This window comes from Vicugna pacos, chromosome 11, assembly GCF_048564905.1.
Source record: "Vicugna pacos chromosome 11, VicPac4, whole genome shotgun sequence".
NCBI lineage: Eukaryota > Metazoa > Chordata > Mammalia > Artiodactyla > Camelidae > Vicugna > Vicugna pacos.
The window spans coordinates 51,454,947-51,469,497 of NC_132997.1; the positions used below are offsets into that span (position 1 = coordinate 51,454,947).

A 14,551-nucleotide genomic window follows, 5' to 3' on the forward strand; every position below is an offset into this window, starting at 1 on the left:
TGCCAGGCCAGGGAGCGGCTCCCCGAATCAAGGCCCTGCAGTCTGAACTCTAAGGCTCGGAAGCAAGCCAGCTGACGGCAGGGCGGCTCCAGGCAAAAGGTGCAGCCAGTCTCAGCCCCACCTGCAGCTGAGGGCTGGCCCCCAGCAGGTCACTTGTCCCAGCCAGGTCTCCCTTCTGATCCATGCCGACATTAGCCTGCCCCAGAGGGCCCTACAGAAGGCAGGTGAGTGCAAAGAATGGAAACAGCAGTGGACCTAGACGCCTGAGTTCCTGTGCCGCACCCAGGTCTCACCCCACGAGGGGCTCCTGACAACACATACCCCTCCATGTGCCCTCCTCGGCACAGATGGACAAAAACATACTAGCTGGAAAGCACCGTCAAATGGGGCATGTTACTGTCCTTCATCCTGCCCAGGGCCCAGGACCATTAGCATGTTTTCCAGATTTCTTAGATTTCTTAGGACTCTGACACTTGGCCAAAGCTTGTCTGTGTTAAGCCCTGTCGGTTACTGGTAGCTCAAATGCCCACATTCCAGCCACTTAGGCCACTCACCTGTCCCCGACTCACTTCACGGGTTCACATACATCTCTGCAATTTACTCCTCCTAAACCTCTGTCTGAAACACTACTCATCTGTTCATTCATTCATCAGATAAACACTGGGCAGACCCTGTTCTAAGTGCAGAGGACACAGCCAGAAATCCCCCCTCACCTGGAGCTGACAGGCCACCGCGGGGGTGAGAATATGGCACACCTGATAGAAACAGTCAGGGAGGAAAATGAAGCAGAGGAGAGAATTGGAGGTTGAAATTTTAACTCAGGGAGTCAGGGAAGATGTCACTAAGAAGAGGACACTGGCACACAAGCCCGCGGGAGATGAGGGGCAGGTGTGTGCAGCATCGGGGGAGGAGGATAGTCAGGAGGAGCATGGAGGGGGCAGGGGAGGGAGGGCAGGGGGTCATGGCAGCCCCAGGGAAGGGACGATCACCCAGGGCCTGACGGGCTTCTCCCGGAGGAGTAAGATGGGAGGACTTGGCTCTAACAGGACTCCGGCTGCTGTTGGTGAAGAGATGGCAGGGGGCGTGGAGGGAAGCGGGCAAATCAGTTAGGGAGGCCACTCCCATCACCCAGATTGAGAGGACGGTGGCTCGGACGAAGATACGTCTGTCTCTCTTCTAGACGTGAGCTTCAGGAGGACAAGTACTGATCCACAACACAGGGCCGACTTCAGAACAAAACCTCCTTCAGCAAACATCCTTGGGACCAAGTCTCCAAAACGAACTCCCTTGGGCATATTGCCCTTAATGAGGGGCCTCTCCCACAAAATGCAGCTGTGGCTTAGGGGACAGCCTCGGGACTGTGAATTATGAGGTGACAAAATATCAAGGACTTGAGGCATCCAGGCCAGCAGCCTGCCAGGCTACAGAGCACAAGGCCTCTTTGGGCTGGAGGAGCGAATTCAGAGTGTGGGCTCCTGCCAGCCTCCAGGGGCGGAAATGAACCTCTGCTGTGGGGCGGGGGTGGCTCGGGGGCTATGAGTCTTTTCTGGACAGATCAAAGGTGTAAGTATTAGGCTGGCTTAAAAGCGAAGACTGACAAAGGGCTTCAAGCAACGCGTTAGGAACAGGGTTTGCGTTCAGACTGACCAAGTCCTGACAAACACTCCCATCTCCAGACATTTCTCTAAAAGGGCCTGTTTCTACTGCCCCCTCAGACGTCTTATGGAAAGCAGAAGAAAAGGGGCTTTAATGGGTTTTAACGTTCTACGGCAAGTAGTGTGTGCATAACAGCAGCCCACCGCCCTCCACAATTTTGAAAATGGATAAAACAGCGGCAATGGTGAACGGAGCTGAGAAACGCCAGAAGGTTCCGTTTGAGCCTCAAATTCCGCTAACTGGGAGTTTGGCATTTGTTTTTTTCTTAACTGGCTTCCCAGGCTTCAGGAGGACTGTGACACACAGAAGTTGAGCCATCCACCCTCGCAGTGGGAGCCTCGTAAACACCTCCACTCGGGACCCAGGCCCGAGGACTCCCGGGGTTCCCCCCACAGGGCAACCGCCGGGCCAATCCCTTTAGCATTTGTGCTCTGAAGCTGTTGCCATGACCACTGAGTCCCTGGTTGTTACACGATTTACAACCTCGAGGAATAATTCCCATTTACTAACTCAGGAGAGGCTGCACAGGGTTGTAGGGGCAGCGCTGGACTGGGAGTCAGGGGCCCGGACCCCACTGGCCCTGACAGTCGCCCACCACGTGACCCTGGGTGAGTCTTTCCCCTCCCTGAGCCTCAGCTTCCTTGTCTGGAAAGTGAGGAGGGGACCAAGAGGCCCCCTAAGACTCTTCCAGCCACAGCTGCCCACACTCAGGTCAAAGTCTGGGTGAACTACAGCAGGGGTGCTGAGCCGAGATTCACCGCTGGAGGCCTTCGGAGCACGAGGGTTGTGTGTGCTGCCCGAGCTCCTTGGAGCGGTCAGGAACAAGGTGGCCTACAAAACCCCTGTTGTTGTCGTTCTAGTTGTTTCTAAGTCTTTGAAGGCAGGGCAAGGCCCACATGCTGGAAACAGAAGGGAGGGCCTGGCAGCTGTTCGGGGAACTTTCCACAGCAGGGTCCGGGGAATGCAGAAATTCCCAGGGTCCTCACAAAAGTCCGGCCCTGGGCCTGGACCACACCGGGGCCGGGAGGCAGAGGGAAGGCAAGTGCAGCCTACCCCCCTCCCCAACTTACCAGCCCACAGAGCAGGCCCACAGGCCACCCTGCCTCCAGGCAGCCTGAAGATGCCGGGGAAGAAAAACAAAACCAGCCCCAGACCAGCCCTCACTGGAACGCAGGGCCAGCTCTGCTCAGAAGGAGCGGCAGTGAGGTGATGTCTGGCTTCTATTCCGTATCATAAGTAAGTTATTAACCCAGGACAGACAGCGAGGCACAGCCGTGGGGAGACTAGGGAGGTGAAACTGCAAGATCAGACCACCTTGAGGACTAGAAAACCACCCAGGACCCAGACCCTGGGCCACTCAGAGGCCCCAGTTGGATGGGGCTTCTAGGAAGCAAGAGCATTAGAATGGGAGTCTGGGGGTCTGGACACAAACCCACTGTGGATCCTGCCTCAGTTTCCATATTTATTCCAAGAGATCAACAATAACAACAAATGCTACCACTTACTGTTCTGGGCACTGTGGCAGCCCATTTAAGTGCCTGATTCCTAATCAACAAAACTATGAAGTAGGAACACCCACTTTACAGATACAGAAACTAAGGCTCAGAGAGGTCAAGCCACTTGCCTAAGGTCAGTATGGGAGGACAGTTGCAAAGATGGCTGTAACAAGTCCTCCTGCCCCTTCCCCAATGCTTCTCTTCAATGGAACTGCCACCATTCCCCTCAAGAGGCAGAGTCCATTTCCTCACTCCCGGAAAATGGAGTCTGGCCTTGTGGCTCGCTTAGACTAGCAGAATACACAGAAGCAATGTTACGCAACTCCCAAGACTAGGCCTTAAGAGATCTGACAGTTTCCTCCTTTGCCCTCCTGGAATGCTACCCCCCCGAGACTGCTGTGAAAGAAGCTGGTCTTGCCTGCTGGAGGACGCGAGGCCGCAGAGAGAACTGAGGTTGCCCAGCCAACAGCCAGCACCAACAGGCACATGTGAATGAGGCCAGCTGGGACCTTATAGCCAACCTACAGAATTATGGAAAGAATATGTTGTTTTAAGTTCCACAGCTTTGGGCTGGTTTGTTTCACAGCTGTGGATAACTGAGATGATCACTTAACTTACCCCACTGCCTGTCTCCCCAGGAAAACCTGTGTTTCCCGCCTCCAAGGTTTTGGTTGGGGTCAAGGCATCACATGCTGACAGCTGCCCCTGCCCACAGCCCCCTGGCCACACCCCCACAAGCAAGAAGGGGTGACAGGGGACTCCATAAAGAGTAAGAAGGGCTTCGGGCCACTTTCTACCTGAAGACCCACAGTCACCCTGGCGCGGCAGGTCAGGAGACACTCCCTTTCTCTCCAAAAAGACAATTACTTGTTTTCATTATACAAACATAAATTCTAAAAGGCAGACCCCGGGTTTCTTAGGGAACTGGGTTACCTGAATAGCAAACATGATGAAACAGGCTGCACCCTTGCAGAGGAAGTGAGCTCTGGAGGCAGAAACTCGCTGATAAGGGGCGCACTGAGGGCAGGGAAGCGAAAAGGTCTCGCCTTGCAGAACTGCTCAGGCCCCCGGGTGTGGCTGCCTGGAGTACACACCTGGACACACGCCCGGGGCAGCGTGCACAGCTGAGTTGCAGTGCCTGCAAGGGTGGGGGGTGGTGCAGGAGGCCAAATGGTGCTGCAAGTGCCACATGTTATCGCTGGCCTGAGAGCAGATAGACAGGCAGCCACAGAGAGAATGACAGGCGTGCTGTCCCTCCCCACTTGACAGGGGTGAGAAGATGCAAACGTGAGCTCTACCCACTCTAAAAGCGAGCTCTCCGCGTTCCCCCTCCCCATCGGCTCACCGAGCACCCACTGAGAGCCAGCCCTATGGCAGGTCCCCAGGTCGTGGGGACACACAGGTGACTAAGCTCAGATCCTACCCTTTGGGAGCCCAGCGGGAATGTTCTGGGGCAGAATGCAAACTGGGGTGAACAGCAAGTTGCAGCATGAGAGAAAAATCAATAGGCCTGGGTGAGGCTGGGACCAACAGGCTCTGCCTGCCCAGCTGAAGGCCCAGAGACCCCTCCGGGGATTTCAAGCAGAAAAATGGGGTGCTCTTGACTTCCTCTGCTCTTCTTCCCTGCACTGATCCCCTCAGACCCAATGGACCCATATATCCACACCACTTAACAGCAACAGCTGAAACATTGAGTACTGAGCTAATAAAGCCCTTTACACACATGACGGCTCTTATGAATTGACTATTATCCTAACTTTATAGATGAGGAGCCTGAGGCACAGAGAGGCTCAGTATTGGCCCAAAGTCACACAGCATGTGAAAGACAAGGCTGGGATTTCAACCCAGGTGGCTTGGTTGCAGAAGTCGTGCTCTCCTCCCCTGCACATACTTCTCCCTGGCAATCTGAGGCCTCCAGCTAACAGCCCTGCTGTATTGGGCCCACACACTGTCTTAAAAAATAGAACACTTTGCTTAAAAATCCATATTTCTGCTTCCTCCTTAAAATACTCAAAGACCCTGTGATGTTAGACTGGCACTCCCTCTAAACAGGGCACATTCTCTCCATTTTGCCAGTCCTACCTCTCCTCAAACATCTGGACTTTCTCTTTCATGCGTTACTTCTTGCTTGAGGCGGCTGAAGGCATGAGTTCCTGTGTACCGGGAGCCCAGCCCTGTGCTCTGCATGCAGAAAAATGCAAATATTTAAGACAGTTTCTGATTTTCGGGAACCAGGTGGTCAAGACAGGGGATGCATCAAGTGGAGGGAAGGAAGAGACACTGCGGGAGGTGTGAACAGCATGAGCAAAGGCGGCGAGGGGCCGCAAAGTGAGGTGTGAATACACCAGCCTGCCAGGGGAGGGGTGAGGGTCTGCAGAGCAAGAGCCACCATTGAGGCTGGAGAGGCAGGTGGAGCCAGGAGGTGAGGTCTGCACCAACATGGGGCCGGACTTCCCCTGACCCCCTTAGGGTTGTCGGCACAGACAACAGCCCGCAGGCCAAGATGTATGGGGACAGGCCAGCTGGGTGGCTGGGTGCGGGCACCTCTGAAACTCCAGGCCTCACACTCCACATCCCAGGGCAGGCACAGACAGCAAGGCAGAGCCAGGGATTCCCCAAGTAGCTGCTGGGAAAGCCCACTCACTCCCTAGTCAGCAATGAGCAAGCAACCACGGAGACAGGACAGATATTGGCGCAAAGACACTAATGAGCCACAGGCAAATCTGCTACACCAGTGCGGCACCAGCATGCAGCTGGGAAGATTAGCATCTTCCCCCAATACTAATGTGACTCCTTTTTACAAACCTCCCATGGCTCCTCATGGCCACAGGGGCAAGTCTAAGCTTCACATGAGACAGAGATTCTCCAAATTATATATTCACCATGGAAAGATGAGATGACTTGCTATTTCCTGAATCCTGCGGACATAGGATTTCCTTCCCTGCAAATACTCATAATTCCTACCTCTTGGCTTTAAAAGCTCCTATTGATGCCTTTAAACCCAGCCCAAATACCCTCTCCCCTGGGAAGCCTTCCCTGAGCACCTCTCCTTCTCAGTACTCACCTCCAGGACACCCACTAAGTGCTTTATGCTTCCCTGCATTCCCACAAAACACTGGCGTTTAGTGTGGCCTGTCTTGTTTTATGCTGTCTACTATGCATTCTCTTTAAAATGGTGGGTTCTGGAGTAGAAGGAGAGAGGGAGGAGTTTCAACCCTACACCCCTAGGACCTGCTCAAGGGCCTGGCTCAGGAAAGGGTCCCACAGACGGTTAACAGAAGGCTCCACTTGGCATCTCTCAGTATCCCTCCTGCTCTGGAAGGCATCTGGGGTTGTTACAGACCAGCCCCAGGCACTGAGCGAGCACCATTCGGACCATTCTGCAGGGAAAGCTGCCACAGCTATTAATAATCTCCACTTTTTAAGGCCCCATCATTTACCAGACTTTTTACATTATCTTATTTAATCCTCTGAATAACCTTATACACAGAGCTCTCCTCCCGTCCTTACAGATGAGGAATCCTAAGCACAGAGATTAAGAAACGTATTCAAGGTCACACAGCTAGTCTGTACCAGAGTGAAGAGACCACACAATTTCCATGAACCCAGACTGTCCCCTCATAATTATGACTAACAATGCCTGTCATGGGTCTTTCTGTGGACCAAGCACTTTTTATAACAGCTTTATCAAAACATAATTCATACATCATACAATTCACCCACTTAAAGTGTAGAATTTACAGCTTCTAGTATCCACATAAAGTTGTGCAACCACCGCCACCATTGATTTTAGAACATTTCACCACCTCATAAAGAAACACTGGACTTCTTACACTGTCAGTCCCCAAGACTGCCCCCACCTCCCCGGGCCTGGGTATTATAATCCCATTTTAAAGACAAAAGGACTGAGGCTCAGAGGGCTTCTGTGACTTGTACATTAGGGAGGGGTTAGGAAGCAGACCTGGAACTCAGCCTCCCCTGCCCTATCCCCATACAGCCTGCTTCAGGTCTACTCTGTAACCTGTTAAAAATGCACAATCTGCAGAGAGTGGAAAACAGAACCAGATGGTGACAAATCTTACACGTGCGGCTGCTTCCACGCCAGTGACTCACAGAGGCACTGAAGGCAAACGGGGGACATGACATGGCTCAGCCCCCATCACCAGTGCAGAGGCAGCGAGGCCCAGGACCCCGGGAAGCAGAGACAGCAGCAGGGCAAGTGGCCTTTCAGGAGGCTAGCAGTCTGGGCTCCAGATGGTACACAGGGGCCCCACTCTGCTGACCCCATTCCTGCACCCCACAAGCCCTCCAGGACCCATGAAGAACAGACCCCACCCCAGACCTCCCTGTGCCTTCCAGGAATTCAGGGCCACATTTGGTAGCAGAAGGTCTGTTCTGCACCTGGCTCCCAGCCAGGGGTCCTGAGACGACCCAGGCCCTCCCTGCCCACAGGTCCTCAGAGGCTGGGGGGGAGGGGGTATCACAGGAGCACGGAGGGGGGCAGGAGGGAACCGCTAGACTGACTGGCCAGGCTCCCTAAGGGAGGCTCTGCAGTGGTTGGGCAGGTTACTGCTGCTGCCCCAGCACATTCCTGTGTAGGGGACTTCAGTGTCTCAGCTGGCTGTCCTCACCCCGAGGAGACGCTGTGCAGCTATGACTGGGCCTCCCTACAGCCCTTATTTCCTTCCCCCAGACACCGTCAAGTCTGCTCTGGGCCAGCAGTTCTCTCCACTGGGCCCTTAGCCAGCGGCACTTTCTTTCATGTTTACAATGTCTGAACAGTCTTGAGTCAATGCCACCTCCTCCGGAAGCCTTCCTTGATGCCCTAACCAAAATAAATGGGTCCTCCCACTGCTGCCCCACACAGGATTGTATATTGTCTGCTTTTATGTCTGGATCTCCATTACCCTCCAGACTCATGTGGGCCAGAGGTCTTGGCTTCCTCGTTCCTGGCTCCCTCCTCCAAGCCCCTGCCCCCGCTGTGACACACTGGGCCCTCCAGCAGAGGAGGCAGGCAGTGAGATAAGAGCCCATTCCTCAGTTTCAGGCATGAAATAAGCACAGTGCACAGAACCCGCCCAGTGTCTGTCTGGGGGCCTGTGGTGAGTGACTGCGGGCTGGCGGGAGAAGTGGAAGGGGTCACGGTCACTGACTCCCACCAGGTTCCAGCTGGAAATGAGAACTGAGTCACCAGTTCAGACACAGCACTTCTCCCACAGAGGCTGAAGTCCAAATGGCTGCAAGTCTGTCCACACAGAGGAGGGTTTGTTCAGACTGTCTTACAACTGGAAGGTTTGCTCAGCCACAAGGGCCAGGATCAGGACTGGGGTCTTTCCTCTCTGCACCTGCAGCCCCGCTCAGGCCTGGCATGGAGCAGGCCCCAGGACTGGCCAGGAAGGGAGGAGTCAACCACAGATTTATATAGCAGCCTGGCTTCAAACTCCTCCAGTAAGGCCTGCCCGTGTCAAAAAGTGCCAAAGCCAGAGCTAGAAGGGGCTCTGAGCTCATCCATTCCAGGCTCCATCAAACACCCAGGAGGCAGGTGAGGCCCAGAGAAGGAAGGCAGCTTGCCCAGGGTCACACAGTCACATTTCCCAACTCCCAGCCCAGAATCTTTTTAGATAACAGGCTGCCACATCCTTGCCCTGGGCCCCTTCTCCTATCCTGGCCTTCCTTCAAGATCAGACCAAGGCCCACCCGCCCAGTGTGTCTTCTAGGATCCCCTCCCTGGCCCCGTCCAGCGTGGTGCTCCCTCACTGGGACGCTCTTTCCTCTACCCAGAATGTCCTCCTCACCCTCTGGCCCCAGCAAACTTCTATACATTCTTCAAGGCCCAGTTCAAACAGTAGCTTCTCTAAGACAAAGATAATAATCACTCCCATTTACCGAATACCCATCCCCATTGTCTTCTGGAAAACCGCAAAGTTAACGTTGAAACTACTTGTGGGGTATCCCCTCCTTAGCACCCAAGTTCCTTGAGGGCAGGGACCTGACTCTCTACAAAGCAGGGTAACAACAACATCTGTGTACATACCTCATACAACTGAATCACTTTACAAAATATATAAAGTCCTGTGCCAACAGAAGCTATCTGTGTTATCTTCAGATCCCCCCCAATGACTCAGTTTCCCCACCTCCACAAGGGATGAAGTTAAGGAATGCACATGGCAGTATGTGTGCTGTGCCGGGGTTATGGCAAGGACTCGTGTCTGTCACTGTTATTATTTGTGTCACTTTCATTTTCTTACATCTCCCTGTGGACCTTCCTTGCCCATGGCCAGTGCTCAGTACATGTTTTTTTGGAATGAATGACTTCAGCATTTGAGACACAGAAGAAGATGGGGTTAATACCTAGAGACCACATAAAGATGTAGAGTTAAATCTTATCAGAAAGGCTGCACTGTGGGCTGAGTCCAAAGGCGGCTTAGCTGAGTCACTGTGAACTAGACTCAGGGCTCTCACAGGACACAGGATAATTTTCTGGAGTGGACGGAAGTAAGGAAATCCCTGCTCTGGGTGAGGGGGCCTCTGGGCTGGGCTGTGGCCCCTATCAGGAACCTGATTGGGGAGACCCCTGGGAGCTGGACTTAGGGACCAGCCCCTAAAGACAGCCAAGGGCACAAGCAGGCACCTAGCGCAAGGGTCAGCCTATGAGGTCCACTTACGCCTCTCACCAAAGGTGAAGGGACCAGATGAGCCATCCTGGAGCCTCAGTTCCACTGCAGAACACGCTTCCAGAAGCCCATCTATGGACAGCCTCCGAGACCTGACCCAGCTTCTGCAAATGTCATGCAAAAGCAATTTCTGCACTGCACGTCAAGTGCAGCCTCTCTTTGGACAGATCAGAAGACTAAAGCCCAGAGAGGGGGAGGGACTTGCCCAGGTCACACAGCACATGAAAACGTTTACTCAGAGGCCACTGAAAGTCAGCAACATCAGCTGAGTACCCAGCAGTCAGTGACGCCTTGTCAACGGCTGCTGAGCTGGTTCAATGATAAGGAGGTTTCCAGGGTATAAAGTGGGTGGACAGTTACTCATTAATGGCATTGATCATCTCCTCATACCTTTGTTTGGGCCCCCGTGGACATTTATGGAGGTAGTCAAGGAAACGGGAGGGCCAGCTCTGTCACTGAATAGCCTACAGCCTACATGGCTGATGACTTTAGGAGGTCACCATGTGATTCAGCCAAGCCACTGGTGCTCCAGCACTTTCTGTCTGCACAGGCACTGTGTTTCTGGATGATTCCTCATGCCATTTTGGGTTTTCAACTAAAACCTGGGGCCTCAGCACAGCACTAGCCACAGGCTGACTGAGGGCTCAGGCTGAGTTCCGGAACTGCTGAGCCAGGGCGGGCTGGTAGCCAAGGCTCCCCCTGGAATCAGGACAAGGTCTCAGCCTTCTCCAGCTGTCCTTACAACCTGGGTTCCTCAACGTCTGCTCCAGAGAACACTTGCATTCCAACTGACTCCAGTGCATACTCAACTCTGAAAACCAACCACTGCCTCGACCATGGCTCTCAACGGGGGTTCCATTGCCTCCAATGGGGCAAAAATTGGTTTTTTGGAAGGCAAAATAATTCACTGTTTTCTGATATAAAGCATAGATGCACATACAACTTATAAACAGATATCCAGCATATCTGTGGTATTAAAATTTCATTGCAGAGCGATTAGGGAAAAAAATGTCTGAAAAGGCTCCTCAGGGGAATGATAATGAAAAAAAGATGGAGAAGCACTGGTCTAGACAAAGGCAGCCATGACATTCAGCAGGAAGACACTTCTTAAGGATAGGAAGATGGGAGGAAGTGCTCTCAGCCCTGCCTGAGAGGAAAGACCCCACACCCCTTACCATCCCCCCATCTGACTCATCCCTCTCTTAAAGCTGAAAGGCAAAGGGGCAAGCAAGTCTTTTCCTGGATAATCAGCTCATACCTGGCAAAGTCAAGGCCATGGAAACAGTTTCCATCAAGGCCCTGGGGCTACCATGCAGGCTCATGAGGGCCTGGCACACCGAGGATGGAGCAGCGAGGGGAAGGGGATCCAGTATGAGTTGAGCAGGAGAAGGAGAGAAACCACCCATGGCTTTCAGGTTTGCAACAAGGAGCCAATTAGCAGGCTCCTTCCTTGTGCCTAGGAGGAGGGAGCAGGTCCTGAGAACAGGAACTCAGAGCAGAGAGTCACAGAAGCGCAGGCTGGCTGTGGGACCAGAGACAGTGGGAGACGAGGAAGGATGGAGCAGTAAAAATAACAACGGCAGCTGATATGAACAGCCTTGACGATGTACCAAGCAGGTGCAACCCCCGGCTGTGCTGACTGGTGAGGCAGGTCATATCTGCATCACCAGCACGTCCGTCAGCTCCAGGAAGGCAGGGGCTATGTCTGTCTCAGGCACGCCCGCATCCCCCAGCGCCTGAACCATCCTGGGCACACGGAACATGAGCAATCAGTATGTGCAGAAGGAATAAATCCCCACTTCACGCATAAGGGAAAGAACCTCAGAGAGGGCAAGGAATTTAGTCTCATGGCTAGTAAGTAGCATAGCCAGGATTCAACTCCAGCAGCACCCGCCCTCCCCACACCTGCATGTGTCTGCACTCAGAGATCCCCGACACATAAGCTGTGGTCCCGGTGCGTCAGCAGATGGTGAGCAGATGAGCAGGATAAGGTACCAACCGACCTATCTCAGCTATACCTGGTAGAGTGAGAACCTGGTGGCCAGCAGGCCTGCAGGGTTCTCTCTGGGAGACAGCACAGCCCCCAGCTTGGCCCAGACAGTAGGCTGTGGTCACAGGAATCCCAAACACACACGGGAGCCAAGGAGCAAACCATCTCAGTTTGGCTTGGAGGCAGGGGGTGGGGGTGGGGAGGTGGAGGTGGATGTGGAGGGGTACTGCTTGATGAAAGGCTTGTCCCTTACCAATCCGTCGCAGTTGCTGATGGCGACAGCTGCCCCTGGCATGCCTGTGATACCCCCAGTGTAGACACACTCCCTCTGCAAGGGCTCCCGGAACAGCTCCCGAAAATCCTCCTGCCACTCCACCGAGGCTCCGGGCACCACCAGCCGCCGGTTGGGCCGCAGGTGTAAGTGCAGTTCCTCCCCAAAAACAGTGACATTGAAGTAGAGGGAGGAGCGCCCCACCTTGCCAGGCTGCAAGGTCACTCCTTTGGGGTGCAGGGGGCTTCGAGCTACCCGTAGGTGACCGGAGTGTGACAGTGGTGCAAGTGGCCTGTCTACCACTGTACTCCCTGTGGAGGCTGCTGCAGGTCCAGATACCACATGGGAGAGGAAGCGTCCCCGAAAATCTGTGCTGCAGGGCACTGTCACATCATAGTCATTGAGCTTTCTTGAGATGTGCAGCTCTGTTGGAAATAAAGAAAGAGTTACTTCAGTGCCATCTGTGCAGAGGTAAGAGAGGGGAAATTCCACGGGAGCAGGAAGGGATCCGCAACCTTGAGCGTCATCTTAGAGGGACCCTTTAGCCCAAGTTCATCCATTTCTCATCCAGTACTTCCTGGGCCCCTGGATCTCTGCACTGGGAAGATCAGTATTCAAGTTCATAAACTGCTGGACATAAATTGCTCCCGGTAGTCCCCAGGTCCCTGTTACACTTAGCAGAGGGAAACAAATGATGCCAAACAGAATTCTGTCACTGTAGCAACTAAGCCTTCCAACCTTGGGCACTACAGAGGAAATTCCCCGAAAGCCCCTAGGCAAAGAGAGGGACGGCTGGATGTGCCCAAACTCCCCCAGTGCACTGAAGTCACCAGCCCAGCCTGGGGTACGGCCCTCCTCAACCAAGCTCCCGGAACACATCTGGCAAAACAAACACACCTAGAAACCCAGGGGATCCTGGCACATGTTAAGGAGAAAGGAGGAGCTGGAGAGGGAAGGTTGGGTATACAGGTTCTACGTTTTTCCAAGTTTAGAAAGAAAACGTTTTAAAGCAGCACAGTGGCTGCCGAGATTTCCACATGGCCCAGCTCCAAGCCGGGTAAATATAGATCTTCAAAAATAAAAGGAGACGCAGGGGTGACCTGCCCACTCGGACTGAATTAAGTGTGAGGTCATGGCCCCATGCTCCAGGCTGCATGCCAGCAGCCCGTCCTCACACAGCTTTCCCCGAGCCCGGCCAGGCAGGCAGGAATGACAGCTCCCTGGCTTCCAGGCCTAGTGATTCATGGATAGGAGTTTGGGAGGAATTTTCATTTCCATACGGCTCTATCTCTTGCCTCCACCGGCCCCCTTCATGACACTGATAAAACCTACAGAATGATGTGTCCTGAAAAATCCCTCATGCCCAAGGCAGTTATGGGTATGGAAGGACTAACTCTCCTCTGTTTTTACCCATTACAGCAGAAGACCCCCAAGACTTCAGCTGGAGAGATTCTGTTTGGTATAAGAACAGAGCTCAAAGACAACTGGGCACCCTGCCTGGAAATAGCCAGAGCCTCCTCCCCATGCTCAAAGCCACCAGGAGGGCACCCCTACAAGGTGAAAGTGGAGTGTGTCTGGTCTGTGTGTGAGTCTGGTCTGTGTGTGAGAGGGTGTCTACACAACACAGAATGGCAGAATGCTGAGGGAGAGGGATGTACATGTGTGTGTGTTTGTGCAGGAGTGTGAATGCCCGGTGTTCACTGAGGTGTGGGGCAACCTCCTGCCAGCCTGATTCTGTGTGTGTGACAGTCAGACACAGGCACACATGTATACCCACATGTGCACACATGCATAGAAGCTGAAGACAGAGAAGACGCTGAAATAGAAAGACACCCAGAAGAGAGACAGAGAAAAGCAGAGACAAAGACAGATACACAGCCTCTAAGAAAAGGCTCCTATCCCCAAATGCTCTCCTGCGGTCTCTCTGTCCGTCTTGTGCCAGAAAGGGAAAGAAATCGCCAGACTGCGTTGGTGGCACGGGGAAGAAAGAGAGCTTAGCCTCAGCGTGCTCACTGCCTCCCACCCGCTCCAAAGCTGCCGGACTCCTCGGGCACCCTCGGGCCACCCTGACTTGCCGCATCCCGGACCCCGCGCGCCCCCGCGCGCCCGACCCGCACGCACCTGGAGTCCGGCTGCCGGCGGCGGCGCAGAGCGCACAGTGCAAGAGCAGCAGGCAGGACAGCCGCGCGCGGAGAGGAGCCATGTGGGCGCGCGGGCACGCGGGCCGGGCCGGCGCACTGCCCTGAGCTCCTGGCTGCGGGCGAGGCTGGGGCACGCTTGGGGCTCGGGCCGGCCTTCGCCTCACAGCCTCCCGCCGCCTGCTCCAGGACCCCCGCGCGGCGGCGCCGCCTGGACCGCGGGCTCCGGGCGCCTGAGGCTGCCGACAGGAGAGCGGAGCGGCCGACGCGCCAGCGCCCCCAGTGCCAACTGCTGGCGGGTCGGTCCGCAAGAGCCTTGACGCTCG

The 14,551-nt window shown here is 54.3% G+C and overlaps 1 protein-coding gene across 1 annotated transcript in view; it reads right to left on the reverse strand.

Annotated features, from left to right (window-relative positions):
- The window catches only part of ADAMTS14 (ADAM metallopeptidase with thrombospondin type 1 motif 14), a 74,962-nt gene extending 60,672 nt beyond the window's left edge, over positions 1–14,290 (reverse strand). The window contains exons 1-2 of the mRNA XM_072971360.1: positions 14,209–14,290; positions 12,070–12,512 (exon numbers count right to left, since the gene is read on the reverse strand). Of these exons, the coding sequence (XP_072827461.1) occupies positions 12,070–12,512; positions 14,209–14,290 (525 nt within the window). The remainder of the gene's footprint in view (positions 1–12,069; positions 12,513–14,208) is intronic.
- Positions 14,291–14,551: the final 261 nt, after the last annotated feature.